The sequence below is a fragment of the Carettochelys insculpta genome, chromosome 22 (assembly GCF_033958435.1).
Source record: "Carettochelys insculpta isolate YL-2023 chromosome 22, ASM3395843v1, whole genome shotgun sequence".
Classification (NCBI taxonomy): domain Eukaryota; kingdom Metazoa; phylum Chordata; order Testudines; family Carettochelyidae; genus Carettochelys; species Carettochelys insculpta.
Genome location: NC_134158.1, coordinates 20,154,592 through 20,172,328, shown reverse-complemented (window position 1 = coordinate 20,172,328; position 17,737 = coordinate 20,154,592). Strand labels below are relative to the sequence as shown.

At 56.2% G+C, this 17,737-nt stretch overlaps 1 protein-coding gene across 3 annotated transcripts in view; it reads right to left on the bottom strand.

Moving 5' to 3' along the window:
* Positions 1 to 683: 683 nt before the first annotated feature.
* LOC142024300 (calpain small subunit 1-like) overlaps positions 684 to 17,737 on the bottom strand; it is a 31,548-nt gene continuing 14,494 nt past the window's right edge. For 2 of the 3 annotated variants that reach the window (XM_075016169.1, XM_075016170.1), the window contains exon 4: positions 684 to 1,081. In XM_075016169.1, the coding sequence (XP_074872270.1) occupies positions 1,023 to 1,081 (59 nt within the window). In that variant the 3' untranslated portion in view covers positions 684 to 1,022. Of the gene's footprint in view, positions 1,082 to 8,451; positions 8,843 to 17,737 lie in introns of those variants that run through there. The other variant, XM_075016165.1, reaches the window with a different exon arrangement.

The following is a 17,737-nucleotide window of genomic DNA, read 5'->3' as shown; positions in this document are numbered from 1 at the left end:
AGCTAATAGCACAAATGCCACTGGGAGAAAGGAGTGTGTAGTCCGTCTAGACCCTCCACAATTTTCAAATGGCTTGTGGGAAAAAAAATTGAGAACCTCCGTTCCAGACCGGGGTGAGCAAACTTTTTATTTTAGGCACCACTTTTCATCCCTGCAGTAAGCAGCCCCCCCCACCTGTCTGATGCCATCCAGACTGATGGACATTTTATTATATTCATATGACACAAACCCCAAAACCTTTCAGAATGTGTAAGAAAATAAGTCTGTAGAGTGTAAAAACTTTATTCATCAGTTCACGATGAATAAAGGGGAAAGGGATAACTCAGTGGCTTGAGCATGGGCCTGCTAAACCCAGAGCTGCGAGTTCAATCCTTCAGGAGATCATTGGGGCAAATAAATGTCAGGGATGGGGCTTAGTTCTGCCAGGAGGGCAGGGGAGTGGACTAGATGACCTTCTGAGGTCCCTTCCAGCTCTCAGAGATGTCTACCTCCAATTATTTAAAAAAATAAAATATATATATGTGAACACAGCCATAAAAACAGCAACAGATTTTGCCATTTTTAATGGGATGGATGACCATGCTTCACCCTTCACTTAGGAAATTTCACATCCCCACCAAGGGGGCCTGCCCCAAACTTTGCACTGTCTTGATCTAGACCAGTGTTTCTCAACCTTTTTTTCCACAAAGTACCCCTTTAAATACACACACACACACATATATATGTAACCCTGGTACCTACAATTTTCAGACACACCGTTTTTTTTGTCTACCCCTGCAATGCATTTGTTTAAGCAACTTAATCATAACTGATTGGCTGGAAGAAATTTCCCATTATACTTATGACTGTGCAAAAAGGCTATATAAAAAAATTAGATGAATATAAAATAAGTCCAGTTTATTTTCTTCGTAGTGACAGAGAGGTTGCCATGTTAGTTTGTATTCTAACAAAACATGCAGGACTTTAAAGACTAACAAAGTCATTTATTAGGTGATGAGCTTTTGTGGGGCATACCCACTTCCTTAGATCTGGAGATCGTGCTGTACCGGAAATGGCATGGTGGTTTTATAACACAGAGACCCTAAAAATAAAAATAAAAATAAAAATAAACCAATTGAATAAAAACTGACAATTGGAAATAAAAACTGACAAATCAGAGATATAGGACAGAATGGGGGAGGTGCAAAGGGTGAAGAGAAGGGGAGCAAATTATTAAGCGTCCTGCCTGAGATCACTATGAATATCAAAGCTAGAGAAGCCGGTTTTGCAATGTGTGAATTGCTGTCTCTGTTAAGACTTGGCCTCAACGTATTGAATATGAGCATAACGAGCCGTTCAGATGTCTCCCTTTGTAATGTGCTGTTAAAGTCTCTGTCATAAGATGCATATTCTCAGGTCCCACTCCATTGAAATGCTCATTGACAGGTTTGTGTATTCAGATTCCCAGTGGCTGCTCTGTGTCCATTCATTCTTTGGCGAAATGATTGTCCGCTTTGTCCAATATACACAGCAGGGTCGAGAAAGGCTGAGTGGCTGTGCCCTGTGGAGGTCTGCGGAGTCCCAGGGGTACACAAGCTCCTGTTTGAGACCCACTGGTAGAGACCATCCCTGACAGGTGTCCGACCTGCTCTTAAAACCGCCGGGGATGGAACCTGCACCCCGTCCCTGGGAGATTTGGTGCCAGCGTTTAATTACCCTGCCAGAAAGTTTTTCCTGATGTCCAACCGAAATCTCCCTTGCTGCAGTTTGTGTCTGTCCCTTATTTGGTGTCCTGTCGCGAGTGGTTACGGAGAACAATGCAACAGCCAGCGCTGGCCCCACCGCACCAGCAGAGGCTGCCGTGACGTGGCAGGGAAATTATGTCACCTGCCTTGCTCACCACACACCTGTTCGTGCCACCTAGAAACGGACGGGGCTTCTTATTGGTGTCGTCATTGTTTGTTGTTGCAACAGGCTGACATGGTTGACTCGTACTTTGTTTGCGCCCCTGGGAGCGATCAGGGGACTCCTTCCCACATGCGGCCGGCCCCGGGTCACTGCTCGCTCTGCTGCGTTTGGCGTCAAAGGCACCTTTGAAGCAGGCCCCAAGAGGGGAGCCAGCACCTCTCCTGCTGCATTGTCACCTTAGGGCCCATGGTGAGAAAATGGACCGGCGTGGCGGGAGTTTTCAGAGCCTCCCTCGCCTGGTCTGGGTGGGACCGAAAGCCCAGCAGCAGCATGTCGGGGGGTGAATGCAGGCTTCTCACGGGTCACAAGTGCCCTGAGCCCCTGTCCTGGTCCCTGCAGCACAGCGCCCCCTGCTGGGACCCCACCCGCTCCCCGCAGCACAGCGCCCCCTGCTGGGACCCCGCCCACTCCCCGCAGCACAGCGCCCCCTGCTGGGACCCCGCCCGCTCCCTGCAGCACAACGCCCCCTGCTGGGTCCCCCACCGCTCCCTGCAGCACAGTGCCCCTGCTGGGACCCCACCCGCTCCCTGCAGCACAGCACCCCCTGCTGGGCCCCCCAGTGGCTGGCCAGATCCAGTCCCAGCTGTACCTGCATTGAGGAATTGGCCAGGTTCCCTCCGTCTCATTTCCCCTATGGCACCACAGCATCAGTGTGCTCTGGGCCCCAGGTGGCTGTTGGCACAGGGGGTGGGAGGCCCCAGGCCAAGAGCTGAGGCAGCTGCCACCAGGATGGTCCATGGGGGAGGAGGGGCACTTGGCAGGGAGGGCTGCTGACCTGGGGGCAGGTGAGGGGCATCACCAGGATGGCCAGAAAAGTGAGCATTAGTGCCGCTGAAAATAGCAGGGCTGGAGGAGAGCCTGAGCCATCCATATCTGGGTGGGGGAGGGGGCGGGGGGGCAGAGTGTGGGGTTGGGGGGGGCACAAGCGTACGGGTTTGCAGGCAGGCAGCCCTTTATGTGTGGGGCTGTTTGACTGCAGCCCCCAGGCTCTGCTCCGCCCCGCCCCCGCCTCCCATCACCAGTCTGTATTCCCTTGGCAGCCTATAGGCCCTGATCCATGCCCCCTGTACAGACCAGGTACAGGCCCTAATCCCTGCCCCCCTTGTGTAGGCCTACTTCCAGGGCCCCCTGCCCCTCTGGTGGAAGGCTAACTGCAGCCAGGCATGGTAGGAATGTGCTGACAAGCAGGCAGCTGGTGGGAGGGGAGACGCAATGTTCATTCCCAGCCCTGGTTGCCTTCTGGGCTCTTCCAGCTGCTGCGGGCTGAGTCAGCATCCGGCTGGCCCCACAGCTGGCCTCCAGATGTGCATGGCTACAGGGACTAGAGCTGGGAGACCAGCCATCCCCGTCTCCTTCCCAAGCCCTGGCCCAGGCCCTCTGGCTGGGATTTCACATGGCACCACAGCCCAGCTGGTGTCAATGTGCCCTGGCCTCAGGAGGGGAAACTGAGGCAAGCCAGGGACCTGCATCCCTGGTTACATTAGATTCCCACGAATAGTGAGCAGTTGTGTACGTCTGCGGTGCAGTGGAGTGTGGGTGTTACTTTGATGGGGTCAGGTGTGCACGAGTGGGACACTAACAGAGGGTGTGTTATGGGGGGGGTGATCCACTAATTAGGGTTGGATGTAGGGGTGTGACTTTGACAGTGCAGCGTTGTGTATGTGTGGCATGAGCCACTGGAGCTGGGTCTGTCCGTGTCCAGCTGCCTCTCTCTCTCTCTCTCTCTCTCTCTCTCTCTGTGTGTGTGTGTGTGTGTGCCTGGCCTGCGATGCAAAGGCTCAGAGCAGCTCCACTGTGGTTCCTAGCCCCTGTTCTGCAGGCCCCGAGGGAGATTCCTGGGACCTGTGGAGCCAGGAGCTGACAGAAGAGCCCTGTGGTGCAGCCATGGCGGGCGGGAATGTTTCTCTGAGTCACGCTGGGGGGGCGGCTGGTGCCACTTGGGTTCCCTCGACCCTGAGGCAGGATGAACACACGTCCCAGCCGCGGCCCTGGGAACTTCTGCTGGCACTGCGCAGCCGCTGAGGCCAGCAGATCTCCCACGTATGGGAAGGGGGCAGAAGGGATGAGTTCAGGCCTCCAGCACGTCAGACAGAACAGTCAGCAACCTCAGTCTCGACCTGCAACTCCCACTCTGTGCAGCGCCCGCCAGCCCGGCCTGGGCTCCCCCAGCTCTGCCGGTGCCCCTCACTCCGACCCACAGCCCCTGCCAGCCCGGCCTGGGCTCCCCCAGCTCTGCCGGTGCCCCTCACTCCAACCCACAGCCCCTGCCAGCCCGGCCTGGGCTCCCCCAGCTCTGCCGGTGTCCCTCACTCCGACCCACAGCCCCTGCCAGCCCGGCCCTGGGCTCCCCCAGCTCTGCCGGTGCCCCTCACTCCGACCCACAGCCCCTGCCAGCCCGGCCCTGGGCTCCCCCAGCTCTGCCGGTGACCCTCACTCCGACCCACAGCCCCTGCCAGCCCGGCCCTGGGCTCCCCCAGCTCTGCTGGTGCCCCTCACTCCGACCCACAGACCCTGCCAGCCCGGCCTGGGCTCCCCCAGCTCTGCCGGTGTCCCTCACTCCGACCCACAGCCCCTGCCAGCCCGGCCTGGGCTCCCCCAGCTCTGCCGGTGCCCCTCACTCCGACCCACAGCCCCTGCCAGCCCGGCCTGGGCTCCCCCAGCTCTGCCGGTGCCCCTCACTCCGACCCACAGCCCCTGCCCCCAGCGCTGAGCCCAGCATGCATTACTGCCAGGCCTGTCGGCACCACCCCACTGCCAGGCAGAGCGGCACGGGGGCAGGCTAACAGGGGCAGGCCAGCACGCAACTGCAGGTCTTTCACAAGAGTCGGATGCAGTTCGTGGGAGCCAGGCGGCAGCGGGGAGCGGATCAGCCGTTCAGTTTCCTGCGCTGCTGAGAAATGCCTGAGCCGTGTCCCATGACCAGACAGCGCTGCTGGTCGGGAGAGGGGTCTGTTCCCAGCTCTGGGAGGGCAGCAGGGACTAGTGGTTATGGAGGCGGGCCTGGGAACCAGGCCACCCGGGTCCTACCCCTGGTTGCGGGGTGAGCATGGGCTCTATGGGGTTAACGCAGGGGAGCTGGAACCAGGATCCCAGGGTTCTCGTCCCACCTCTGGGAGGAGAGGCATGAGGTTGAGTGGTTGGAGCAGCAGGTGGGTTTTGTTGCCAGCTCTGGGCATGAGTGCAGGTGGTTGGGGCCTGCCTGGTCTCTCCCAGGGAGTCACCTCTGGTTTATCACAGACACGAAGCCGCCAGTGGCTTCAGCTGTAAAAAAAGGAGAGTGAAAACCTTGAGAAGAGCCATGGGCCTGAGTCTGCAGCCAGCCTGAGACCACAGTGACTTTCTCGCTGCACTCCCTGGGCTGGGCTGAGACGGCGGGAGCAGGGGGCAGAGAAGGGGAAATACAGACTCTGTCACGGCCTTTTCCGAGTGCAGGCTCTGGTGTAGTGAGACATGCCCGAGCCGCTTGGCCCCATGACACGTTCACGGGGCTGTTCCCGCCACCCAGGTGGGACAAAGCAGGGATGTCCTGTAATAATGCGGGGGGGGGGGGCTGTGTGTGCCTCAGTTTCCCTATGCACCTGTAGTACCCAGAGGTACTGAGACCTCATCTGGGGTGAGTGAAGTCTCTTCTCTACAGCTCTACAGACTTCACTCACTGCAGCTGAGGTCTCAGTACCTCTGGGTACTACATACCACTTCCCTATGTTTGCCAAAAGGGCTAAGAACCAGCTCCTTGGGCAGAGCAGGAGACGTCAGATGCGTGTCCGCCAGGGGCTGTCTCAGGGGATGGAACGGCCTTAAAGGACCATCTAATACTTCCCTGGCGCAGCAGAGAACTGACACTGAGTGCAGGCAGAGGACGTTTGCTCAGTGGGGCTGGCAGCTCTCCCAGGGGACCAAGAGAGCCCAAGGGAGCTGCCCAGAGTGCTGGTGGGGAAGGACCATGGCCAAACCTTTACTTCTCTCAGCTGCCCCTGGCCAGAGAGAAGCAGGCGGCCTGGTGCCCAGAGGTCCCTCTGGAGGACATAGAGGCCACATCCTCAGCCCTAAAGGGTCCGGCCCCAGGGAGGGGGATCCTCCACAGGACAGTTGAAATGCTGGGCCATAGCTCGGCTCCTGGGGATCTGTGAGACCAGCTGGAGAGGATCACGGACCCAAAATTAAGAGTTCATTCATTGAGTTTCACAGGCCTCCCTGCTCTAACCACTAGCCTCCACTCCCTGCCCAGAGCTGGAGAAGAACCCTGAAGGCCTGACCCCAGCACCAGGCCAAAGGCAATTGATCTCAATGATCAGCAAGGCTTCCCGGGGGCCTTAAATGTAGAATCTGGCTGTCAGTCTCAAGAGACCAGGGGGCCGCGCCATTAACCGGTGAAAAATGTCCTCAGGAGACCTCCTGGAGAGAGACAAGCTCTGCCACACGTGTCTCATTCCAAGGGGATGTCTCACCCTGTGCCCCCTCTAATTTTGTCCGTCCTTTGCGGGATAAATTTTTTTCTCTGTGCTGAGCCTTGTGGATGTTCACCACCGCTAGATACACAGGCTGCCGGCTGGGGGCGCGCTCCTAATGAGCTGGGCAGCATCTGAATCTCTCCTGGGCGGCCACCAAAGCGGGCAGTTTACAGGGACCGCTGGTCTCAACCCTTTGCCTTTTCAACAGCTGCATCCTGTAACTCCAGGGACCCTCCTGAAGCTCTCCTTCTCCTTTGCCCCTGGCTTGGAGGTCCGGCTTGCTGGGCACCTTTGGGTCCTGGCTCCAGATGCCAACTGGCCATAGATCAGCGCTGGGCAACCTGTGGCCCCCACTGGCCACATGCAGCCCCCGGGGGTTCTAGGCACGACCCGCGAGACATTGGAATCACTGCTGCCCTGGTGCACTGGTTGCACCACTGGTTTCCATCCACGTAGCTTTTCCTACAGGTATCACTGAAGCGACCCATGTGTAAAGCCACGGCCTGGGAAGCGAGGTGTGCACTGGCTGCCCTGGGGTCCCACCACTGCCAATCTGATCGCGACTGCAGTTTCGTCAGCACCTGCCGCCAGCGCCATCAGCAAACCCACCCTCGCCCGGGGGCCCAGCTTGGGTCCAACAACCTTGCAGCCCATGGAGACAGAGGAGGCCACTTGTGTGGCTGCTCGCTAGCCTAGCTTGCCCCAGTGAGGTGGTTCCCAACCTTCCCAGTAACACAGCGTGCAGCAAGGAGACAAACAATGCCACCGTGCACCCGCTTTTGCTGCCCAAATCAATTGCTCATAAGTCACACAGAATCACAGGGCTGGAAGGGACCTCAGGAGGTCATCGAGTCCAGCCCCCTGCTCAAAGCAGGACCAACCCCCACTAAGTCATCCCAGCCAGGGCTTTGTCAAGCCAGGACTTAAAAACCTCTAGGGATTGAGATTCCACCACCTCTCTAGGCAGTGCATCCCAGTGCTTCTCCACCCGCCTGGTGAAGTATTTTCTCCTAATATCCAACTTGCACCTCTCTCTCTGTAACTTCAGACCATTGCTCCCTGTTTTGCCATCTGTCATCATGGAGAACAATTTCTCACCCTCCTCTTTCAAGCTCCCCTGCAGGAAGTTGAAGGCTGTTATTAACTCACACCTCAGTCTTCTCTTCTGTAAACTAAATAAGCCCAAATCCCTCAGCCCCTCCTCATAGGTCTTGTGCTCCAGACCCTTAATCATTTTTGTTGCCCTCCGCTGAACCTGCTCCAGCAAATCCACATCCTTTCTACACTGGGGGGCCCAAAACTGGACACAATATTCCAGATGTGACCTCACCAGTGCTGAATAGAGGCGAACAACCACTTCTCTAGATCTGCTTGAAATGCTCCTCCTAATGCACCCTACTATGCCATTAGCCTTCTTGGCTACAAGGACACACTGTTTACTCATATCCAGCCTTTCAGCCACCATAACCCCTAGGTCTGTTTCCTTCATACTGCTGCTGAGCCAGTCGGTCCCCAGCCTATAACAATGTTTGGGATTCTTCCATCCCAAGTGCAGGACTCTACACTTCTCCTTACTGAACCGCATCAGATTTCTTTTGGCCCAGTCCTCCAATTTATCCAGGTCCCTCTGGATCCTCTCTCTACTCTCCAACATATCTACCTCTCCCCCTAGTTTTGTGTCATCCCCAAACTTGCTGAGGATGCAACCCAGTCCCTCATCCAGGTCATTAATAAAGATGTTGAATAACACCGGCCCCAGAACTGAGCCTTACGGCACTCTGCTTGAAACCGACTGCCATCCAGATATTGAGCCATTGACCACCACCCATTGGGCCCGGCCGTCAAGCCAGCTTTCTATCCATCTTATAGTCCAAGGATCCAATCTATATTTCCTAAACTTATGGACAAGATTGTTGTGGGAGACCGTATCAAAAGCCTTGCTGAAGTCAAGGTATATCACATCCACTGACTTCCCCATGTCTACAGAGCCTGTTGCCTCATCATAGAAGCTAATCAGATTGGTCAGGCAGGACTTGCCCCTGGTGAATCCATGTTGGCTACTTTTGATCACTTTCCCCTCTTCCAAGCGCTCCAAAACGGATTCCTTGAGGATTCCCTCCAGTATTTTCCCAGGGATTGAGGTAAAGCTGACTGGTCTGTACTTCCCTGGATTGTCCTTCTTTCCTTTTTCAAAGGTGGGCACCACGTTTGCCTTTTTCCAGTCATCCGGGATCTCCCCGAGTCTTCAAAGATAATGGCCAAAGGTTCAGCAATGACCTCTGCCAATTCCCTCAGTACCCTGGGGTGCATTAAATCCAGACCCATGGATCTGCGTACATCTATTTTTTCTAGATAGCTCAGAACTTGTTCCTTCCCCACAGACGGCTGCCCTCCACCTTCCCATACTGCATTGTCTAGGACTGTCATGTGGGAGTTGACTTTGTCTGTGAAGAGTGAGACAAAAAAAGCATTGAGTACTTCAGCTTTTCCTGCCTCATCTGTCACTAGGTTACTGCCCTCATCCAGTAATGACCCCACACCTTCTCTGATAACCTGTTTATTGTTAACATGCCTGTAGAAACCCTTCTTGTTACTCTGCACATCCCTTGCCAGCTGCAGTTCCAACTGTGCTTTCGCTTTCCTGATTACTGCCCGGCATTCTCCAGCCGTGTGTTTATACTCCTCCTCAGTCAACTGTCCACAGTTCCATTTCTTGTACGCATCCTTTTTGAGTTTAAGCAGACTAATGATTTCCCCGTTAAGCCAAGCTGGTTGCCTACCATGTCTGCATTTCTTACTGTGCAACGGGATGGTTTGTTCCCCGCTTTACGCTCATTTGCTCAGGGTGCAGAGAGGTTCCCAACACAGCAGTGCGTGCAACAAGCCAAACAAGGATCACATGGGATGTAGTGTAATTGAGTAACTGCGATTTCTAGCCAGCGGCGGAGGTGGCTGCAAGGAGCAGGCTCCTATCTCTACCCAGCCCATTGGAGCCCAGATGGGGCCTTTAAACCCAGTTCCCCCAGGCTCCTGCTCATCCTCCCTCCCCTACTTGCCAGCCCAGCTGCAAGGAGAAACTGACAACCCCCATGCCAGCTGGGATTCAGGCCGCCTTGCCCCTTGAGCCCCAGTGGAGGCAGGGTCGTCAATTTCCTCCCCCCCCCCCGCCCCCAGAGTTCTGCGGCACAGGGGTTGAAAACCACTGGCCTAGAGGGTGTCCTTTGGGATGTGCCCATCACTGATTCAGCACCTACAGGGCTGTCCTGAGGGGCCTGGGCAAACCCTCCCCACTGGCCCAGAGCGGGAACTGGAGGGGTGCTCCGCTGCCTGCGGAGAAGGGAGGTGCAGCAGGCTGGTGGGGGGCAGCAGGGCACAGGGGGTGGAGCAGGCTGCCGGGAAGCCACTGCCATGGCAGACAAAAAAGCAGAAGTTGCACAAGCGGAAGGATCTGAACCCAGTGCTTGGCTCTGAGCAGCAGCCCTGCCACACCGGCCCCCGTGGCCCCCGCCCTGCAGTGGTCAGAAAGGCCCCGGGGTGCTGTTTCAGGGCCCTCAACCCAGCAGCCACTCCTGCCTGTACCACAGCTGCTTTCGGCTCCAGTTCTGGCCTCCGATCCTCAAACTTGTTGTTCCTATGGGCGGAGTCCAAAGGCGCCAGCAGAGAGAAATCAGGGCCCCGTTAGGCCAGGCGCTGCCCAGACCCCAGCCCAGATCAGGGCCCTGTCTTTCTGGCGCTGCCCAGAAACCAGGTGGTAGAGTCACCAGCATCAAAAATCTCACAGCAGCTCTTTCAAAAGTCAATAGCATCCTTCTCCTCCCCTCAGGAATCCTACCCATTAACTAGGCTGATAGGTGGAAGTTGCGGGGGATGGCTAGCACGCTGTGTGGAGGACTAGACAGGGGCTGGGGACAGAGGCGTATGTGGGGCATTGTTGGTGGGGGAGCAGACAGGTGGATAGAGGGGAGCTGGATTGCTCACCCAGCACTAAGCTGCAGCCACTTCTGGGGAAGAGCACAGCACGTCTTTATAGGCGGCTCCCCCATCCTTGTACAAGGGGCACATTAAGCCACTGGCAAACAGAACCCGGCCTGGAACAGGCACCCTACAGGGCCCGTCACTCATGCCTGAGGCGGCCGAGTGGCTCTCCACCACCCAGCACTGTCCTGGAGGGCGCCAATCCTCACGTGGCAGTGGGGACGGCTCCCCTGACCGGGCCTTCGGTTTTCCCATCTGGCCCAAGAAGCAGCTTTCCTCCCCCTGCTTGCTGTGCAGGAGCCCGGCAGGGCCAGCAGGAAGTGTCGAAAGCAGCTGCAAGGGCCACCCACGGGGGTGATTCGGCCTGGCTTCCTGGCACATGCCAGGCCCCAGTTTCCCCCTGCCCCAGCCACCTCCTCCCTGGCAGCGAGGGCCTGGAGGTTGGTGTGCGAACAAGACTTTGGGGCACAGAGCTTGCTCTGGTGCACCCCAGGCCCTGCCTTATTGCTTCAGGAGCTGTGGTCCCAAGGCAGCTTTTCAGCCCTGCCCTCTGGCCTGTCATTTTATGGAGGGAGGGAAGGGCTGGCTGAGGTCACAGAGCCAATTGGAGGCTGTGATAGGAACAGCCCTGGTTCCCCGGTTCTAACCACTAGCCCGCACTCCCCTCCCAGCGTCGGGGTTGGAACCCAGGAGTCCTGGCACCTAGCCTCCTCCACACACCCTGCTCCCCTGCTCTAACCACTAGCACCGTGCTCCCCTTCCAGAGTCAGGGTTGGAACCCAGGAGTCCTGGCTCCTAGCACAGACCCCACCTGGCCCTTGTCTAACCAGCAGACCCCACTCGCATTCCAGGGCCAGGGAGAGAACCCAGGAGTCCTGCTACCCAGTTGCCTGCCCTAAGCCCTCCCCTGGCAGTGAGACGCCAGGAGTGCTGCCAGGGGTCCAGAAAACACCTTGGGGAGGGGCACCACAGATGGGCGTGCGGTGAGCGTGCGGGGGGGGGGGGGAGGGAGGGCGGTTCTGGGAATGGATGACAGGGTTTCCCTATGGTTACATAAGGGCCTGCCAGGGTGACCTCAGCGTCACGCACTCTTCCCCCCGCCCCCCCCCCCCACCCAGTCTACTGAGTCACCTCCCAGCAGGGCACTGGGCTAAGCCAGGCCAGGTGATCGGAGGCAGGCACAAGGAATTCGCTGGTTTGCCTGGGCACCCAGAGCTGGTCCTGTAACCCTTTCTCACTCAGCTGCACCAGGCGACCTGCTCCTCCTCTGACACACCCCTGGACAGGAGGCAGTTACTGCCCCCCCACTTGTGCAGATGGGGAAACCGAGGCACAGAACAGCTAAGTGACTTGCCCATGGGCATACAGAAAGCCTGGAGCAGAGCTGGGAGCTGAACCCCCGTCTCGCAGAGAACCACCAGCCCACTGAGCCATGGTGGTGGGGGGGCAGATCAGCACCACAGCCCAGCCCTGGCCTGACGTTGCGTCCTCGTTACAGCTTGCTGGTGTCTACCAGGCCCAAAATACGACCAGGTCCCTGCCTTGCCAGGCGCTGCCCCGACCAGACCAGAACACTGAGTCACTCAGGGCCACCCTAGCAGTCGCTTGGCTCTGGCACCCCGGGGCAAAGAATAGTCACAGCTTGGTGCACCCCCGGCCCATCCCTCAGATTTGCCCCATGAGCTGGGGTGGGAGCAGAGAACAGCCACAGTGCAGGGTGCTCTGGCCATGCCTGAAACAGCCCCCATGGGTGCTGGGGGGACAGAGCCAAGCTACCCTGCAGGGGCAGCTGGGGAATAAATCCCAGGGGGCTGTTGGCAGCTCAGAAGGGGTGGGAGAACCAGGGGCTGCCCCAGGATCCCAGGCCCAGCTCAGGGTCCCATGTGGGCAGCGGCCCAGCCGGGGCAGGAACGGGTTAAGGAATCGACAGAGAAGGCGGCACTCACGAGGGAGCAGGGAGAACAATGAGCTCATTGTGTGCTGGGTGGCTGTTTACCTGCCTGCTCCACATGGCCCCTTGGGGGGAAGGGAACCGGCAGCATGGCACTTATAGGTGGAGTAATTGTTGTGGTAATTATGGTAGCACCTTTGGGGAAACCTCCGCCCCTCCCTCCCCCCCCCCCGCCGCTGAGATCCAGGCCCCCCACTCCCAGGCACTGAGCAGGGAGAACAAGGCTGGCCCTGCTCCAAAGCACTTCCCATCCCACTAGGCTGGGGCAGGAGTCGTTTTCCCATTGGGCAGGTGGGGAAACTGAGGCACAGAACCCTGAAACAACCATGGTCCCACATGGAGTCAGTGGCAGAGCCAGAACAGAACCCGGCTCACAAGGCTGAGCGCTTTGCCCTTCCCTGGGGTTGGCGTCTGGATGAATCCCACAGCTCCGCCACGCCCTGTGACCACTGAGCAACCCAGCCACTATGGCACACCTGTGGAACTCAGTGACTCAGGGAATGCATCATGGGGCAGGGGCGGGAGTTAATCAGATCTTCAGGCCTGCCATTGGCCACTGCCCCAACAGCCGAGGGATGTCACCTGAGGTAGCTCCACCCTTCTCTGCTCTGCAGCTGGGATATTTCCCTCCAGCTCACTAAACAGTGTGGGGTAACTGAGTGTGTCAGTATCTCTGTTATCAGAGAGGTTGCCGGGTTAGTCTGTAGCTTCGAGAACAACAGGACGTCCTGTGGCACCTTATAGACTAACAGACATTTTGGAGCATAAGCTTTCGTGGGCAAAGACCCGCTTCATCAGATGCATGTGGGGGGAGGGGCAGTGGTTTCAGAGGGGAATTTAAAGAGTGGGGTCCCAGTAAGAGGGGGGCCAGAGCTGACAAGGTCTATTCAGCAAGGTGGAAACGGCCCATTATCAAGAGCACTTATCAAAAGAGGAAACAAATAAGTAGACTCTGAGAAAGGCTCACATCCTCCTGTCTGACCTGACTTGTTTTTTCCTCTTTGGAAAGTGCTGTTGATACTGGGCCATTTCCACCTTGCTGAATAGACCTTGTCAGCTCTGGCCCCCCTCTTACGGGGACCCCACTCTTTAAATACCCCTCTGAAACCACCCCCGACACTCATGCATCTGATGAAGTGGGTCTTTGCCCATGAAAGCTTATGCTCCAAAATATCTGTTAGTCTATAAGGTGCCACAAGCCTTCTTGAGTATCTCTGTTGCTTTCCACACCGCGGCCCTTGGAGACTCTGCTTCACTACGGCTAAAAAGCAGCCACCGCTTTTGGCACAGCTCACTTGCCGGTAAAATGCAGCCACCTCTGGGGTGGGGCACAGCAGCTATTTGCTCAAGGACCTCTCACTCCACCATGAAGGGCAGCCACCTCTGGTGGCGGGGGGTGGGGGGAGCGGCATGGCAGCTGTTTGTATCCAGATCTCCCATGCTACACTGAAATGCAGCCACCTCTGGGGTGTAGCACAGCAGCTGTTTATACATGGATCGCAAAGCTGGTGCTGAGACACAGCCCGTCTTCAGTGTGGCCTGGCCCACTGGGTTCAGCACTGACTTTGTGTCCCCTTCTGAGCTGCACAGCTCACTCACCCTAGCACCCAGCCATGCCCATGCCAGCCGCTGCGTGAATGATTTCTAGCCCTGCCTTGGGCAATCTGGTCAGAGTTTTCTTTGGTTCTGGTTGCCTGCCTGACCTGGCAGAGGCGCCTCCCCCAGAGCTGCCTCTTGCATCAGCCTGCCCCAGTGCTGCTAGTTTCACAGATCCCTGAGCCAAGGCTGGAGACGTGTCAGCTGATGATGGCTCATGCCCGAAGGCCAACATGTATCTGTGCTGGGGACAGGGACAGGGCTTACCTGGGGCAGGGCTTACCTTCCATGCCAAAGCCCTTGCAGAGTCTTCATGGAGAGCACTTTGCTACAGCTAAAATGCAGCCACAGCTGTTTATATTGATCACTGGTGGTGAAATGCAGCCACCTCTGGGGTGGGGTGCAGCAGCTCTTTGTTCAGGGATCTTTGGCTCTCTGGTGAAATGCAGTCACATGTGGATCCACCCCTTCCGTGTCCCCCCTCATCAGAACCTGCCTCCGAAACAGGGGCTCCTGCTGAAACCCTGAGTCTGGGGAGCTGGGACTGTTGCTCCATTTTGGTTCCAGGGTTTTGAATTTTCTGCTGCAGGGTGGTCACAGAGCCTCTAGCGGGCAGGGCCTGACCTGGCGAGACGCAGGACTCCTGGGTTCCATCCTCAGTTCCTCTTGGGCAGTTCTGGGAAGTCACTGATCTCCCTGGGGCCCCAAAGGGAAGTAGTCACCCTGCTTTCCCCTAATCCCCTGTAGCGGCAGCTAAACAAGCAAACAGAAGGTTGGGAAGCCTTAGGAAAGGGATTGGTAATAAGCCAGAAAATATCATATGGATTCCATCAATGGTCCCTCAATTTTTTCCCATCCCTGTGTAGAATGAATTTTATTCTCTCCACCAAGGCATGCGTGGATGTACACCACCAGTCCAAACACACACTGTCAGCTGTTAGGGCGCCGCTAATCAGCTGGGTGGCATTTGAGCCTTGCTGAGGTTGCAGAGACTCCAGATAAATCCGTGGTGGGCACATAGCTCGAATACCACGTCCAGATGCAGTCGCCTCATGTCAAAATAGAAACATGGGAAAAGGTTCAGAAAAGGGCAAGAAAAATGAATGGGGACTGGAACGGCTGCCGTGGGAGAAGAGACTGGGGGGTGGGGGAGATGACAGAATAGAAAATGATGACTGGTGTGGAGAAAGTGAGTAAGGAAAAAGCGATTTACAGTGGGCCCCCTTTATACATCATGGTTAGGGACCCTGAAGTCCCCACGTAAAGCAAAACAACGTGTAAAGGGGAATTTTCCCCCATACGAATACACGTAAATACAGGGTGATAGGAACCTCACATGCAGTAATGGTGCCCAGATGACTTATAAAGGGGAATTTTCTACAATAAGAATACATGTAAATACACTGGAGAGGGAGTCGAGTTAGTCTGAATCTTCAGCAACAAGAAGTCCTGTGGCACCTTATAGACTAACAGATATTTTGGAGCATCAGCTTTCCTGGGCAAAGAAGTGGGTCTCTGCTCACGAAAGCTTATGCTCCAAAACACCTGCTGGTCTACAAGGTGCCACAGGACGTCTCATTGTTTTTGTAAATACGTTGGGATAGGGACCGAGTCCTCTAAGTTGTTTTCTTGTTTTAATGTCTGTCAGCAACGAGCCACACGCAGCACACAGCAAAACATTAATCAAAAATATCAAAAATTCAAACATACTTTTTAAAGGATTTTGACCTTAAAAGCTAGAGGGTCCCTGCTTCAAGTCCGTTGGCAAGTGGTTGCTTCGTTTTCTTTTGAAAGAAAGAATCCAGGGTTGCCTGCTTTACTGCATTTTTTTTTGCTTCTACTATTTCTTGGTAGCAAGCCACAGATTCTCTCATGCTCCTAGCCACCACTGATGAGCAGTCGAAAAGATTGCGGCCTCTTGAAAAGCGACTGGAGTGCAGATTTGTGCACTGTATAATGAATTTAGTTTCCTTAATTGACAACTTGTATGCAAAACGACTTATGAGGCGACATAACGGGGACCCCCCAGTACTTGTGCCCAGAACATGAGAACGAGGGCTCCCCCGGTGAGTGAGTAGGCAGTGGGTTTAAAACCAAGAAAAGGAAGTATTTCTTTACGCAGCGCAGAGTCAACCTCCGGAACTCCTTGCCACAGGACGCTGTGAAGGCCGGGACTCTAACAGGGCTTGGGAAAGAGCTGTGGAAACTCATGGAGGACATCAGTGGCTATTAGCCAGGCTGGACAGGGCAGGGAGGAATCACTCGATGATCACCTGGTCACTCCCTGGCATTGGCCACTGTCGGAAGCCCAGACCTTGGGCTAGAGGGACCCTTCCCCTGCCCCGGTTTGGCTGTTCTATGTCCTTAGGATTAGACGCAGGGCCAGGGTCTCTCTGGCACGGTAGGCTTGGTACAATGGGGCCCTAGTTTTGGCTGGAGGCGCTGAAGTACCATCCTAATAACAACAATGGGGTTTGCTGACCCTCAGTCAGTGCCAGGAGGACACAAGGGCTTGGCCAGCTCAGGCTGTTGGTTGGGGGCAAGTCTCCCAGGCATGCGGTGAGACATTTCCTTCCTGACCCCTGTGGAGGCTACATGAGGCCTGGAGCATGACCTTGCTCCCCCCACTATGTCGGCTGGTCAGTTCTGAGCAGCAGAGCCCAGGGTGCCCCCTGCTGCAGCAGGAGAGGGTTGGGGTGTCAGAAGCCCAAGGCAGGGATTTGCACAGGCAGTCGCCAGCCTGGCTGACCCTGGTGCTGCCGGCTGTACTGGCCTTGGCTCCATGCTGTAGGTCATCGACTGTAGGGGAAGGGTATTTACGGTGTGTGGGTTGGGCCCAGTTCCAAGCCTCTCCCCGTGTCCCCCATGCTGATGCCAGGCTACCGGAGCAGAGCGCCGGGCTACAGCCAACTTGGACGGTCGGCGACTGGGCTGGTTTCCCCAGCACTGGTAGGCAGGGATGAGCTGGCCTGGCGGCTGGGAGATTTGGAGGGGGATCTCAACGCTCACCACGCATGCAAGAACGGAGGTGTCACGCCCAGACGCACAACCGCACACAGAGAAAGCCACAATTAGATGCACCGACGCCGTTACACCCAGACAGCTGCACAGGCACGTACACACAATTGCACGCCTGGAAGTGACTACACACGACAGACACCGTGCTGCACCCAGGCACACACCGAAAGCAGAGATGCGCCCACACAGACGAGCCATTGCGAGGGTCCTATGACACCTCTGTACACGTGCAGGTGCACAAGGAAATTATGGTCATGTGGGTTCAATGGCTCCCACACACCTGCCGTACACAACCCCCCAGGGACCGACACAATTTGGTGAGCAAACACAATTGGGCATATACCTAATTGCACACGCTCACGTGAGCCCCTTCACTCATGCACACGTTTCATAGACTCATAGACTGCTAGGACAGGAAGGGACCATTGCGTCCAGCCCCCTGCCCCAATGGAAGCACCAAGTACTGTCTAAACCATCCCGGATAGACACTTATCTAACCTGCTCTTAAATAGCTCCACCGATGGAGATTCCACAACTTCCCTTGGCAACTTATTCCACTGTTTGACCACCCTGACCGTTACGAACCTTTTCCTGATGTCCAACCTAAACCTCCCTTGCTAGGGTTTAAAACCACTTTGCCCCAACTCCTAAATGGCCCCCTCAAGGGTGGAACTTACAGCCCTGGGTTTAGCAGGCCCCTGTTCAAACCCCTGAGCTATCCCACTCCCTTGTATGCAAGCACACACACGATTGCTCACACATGCACATGAGCAAACCCAGCTTTGCACACACCTGCAGC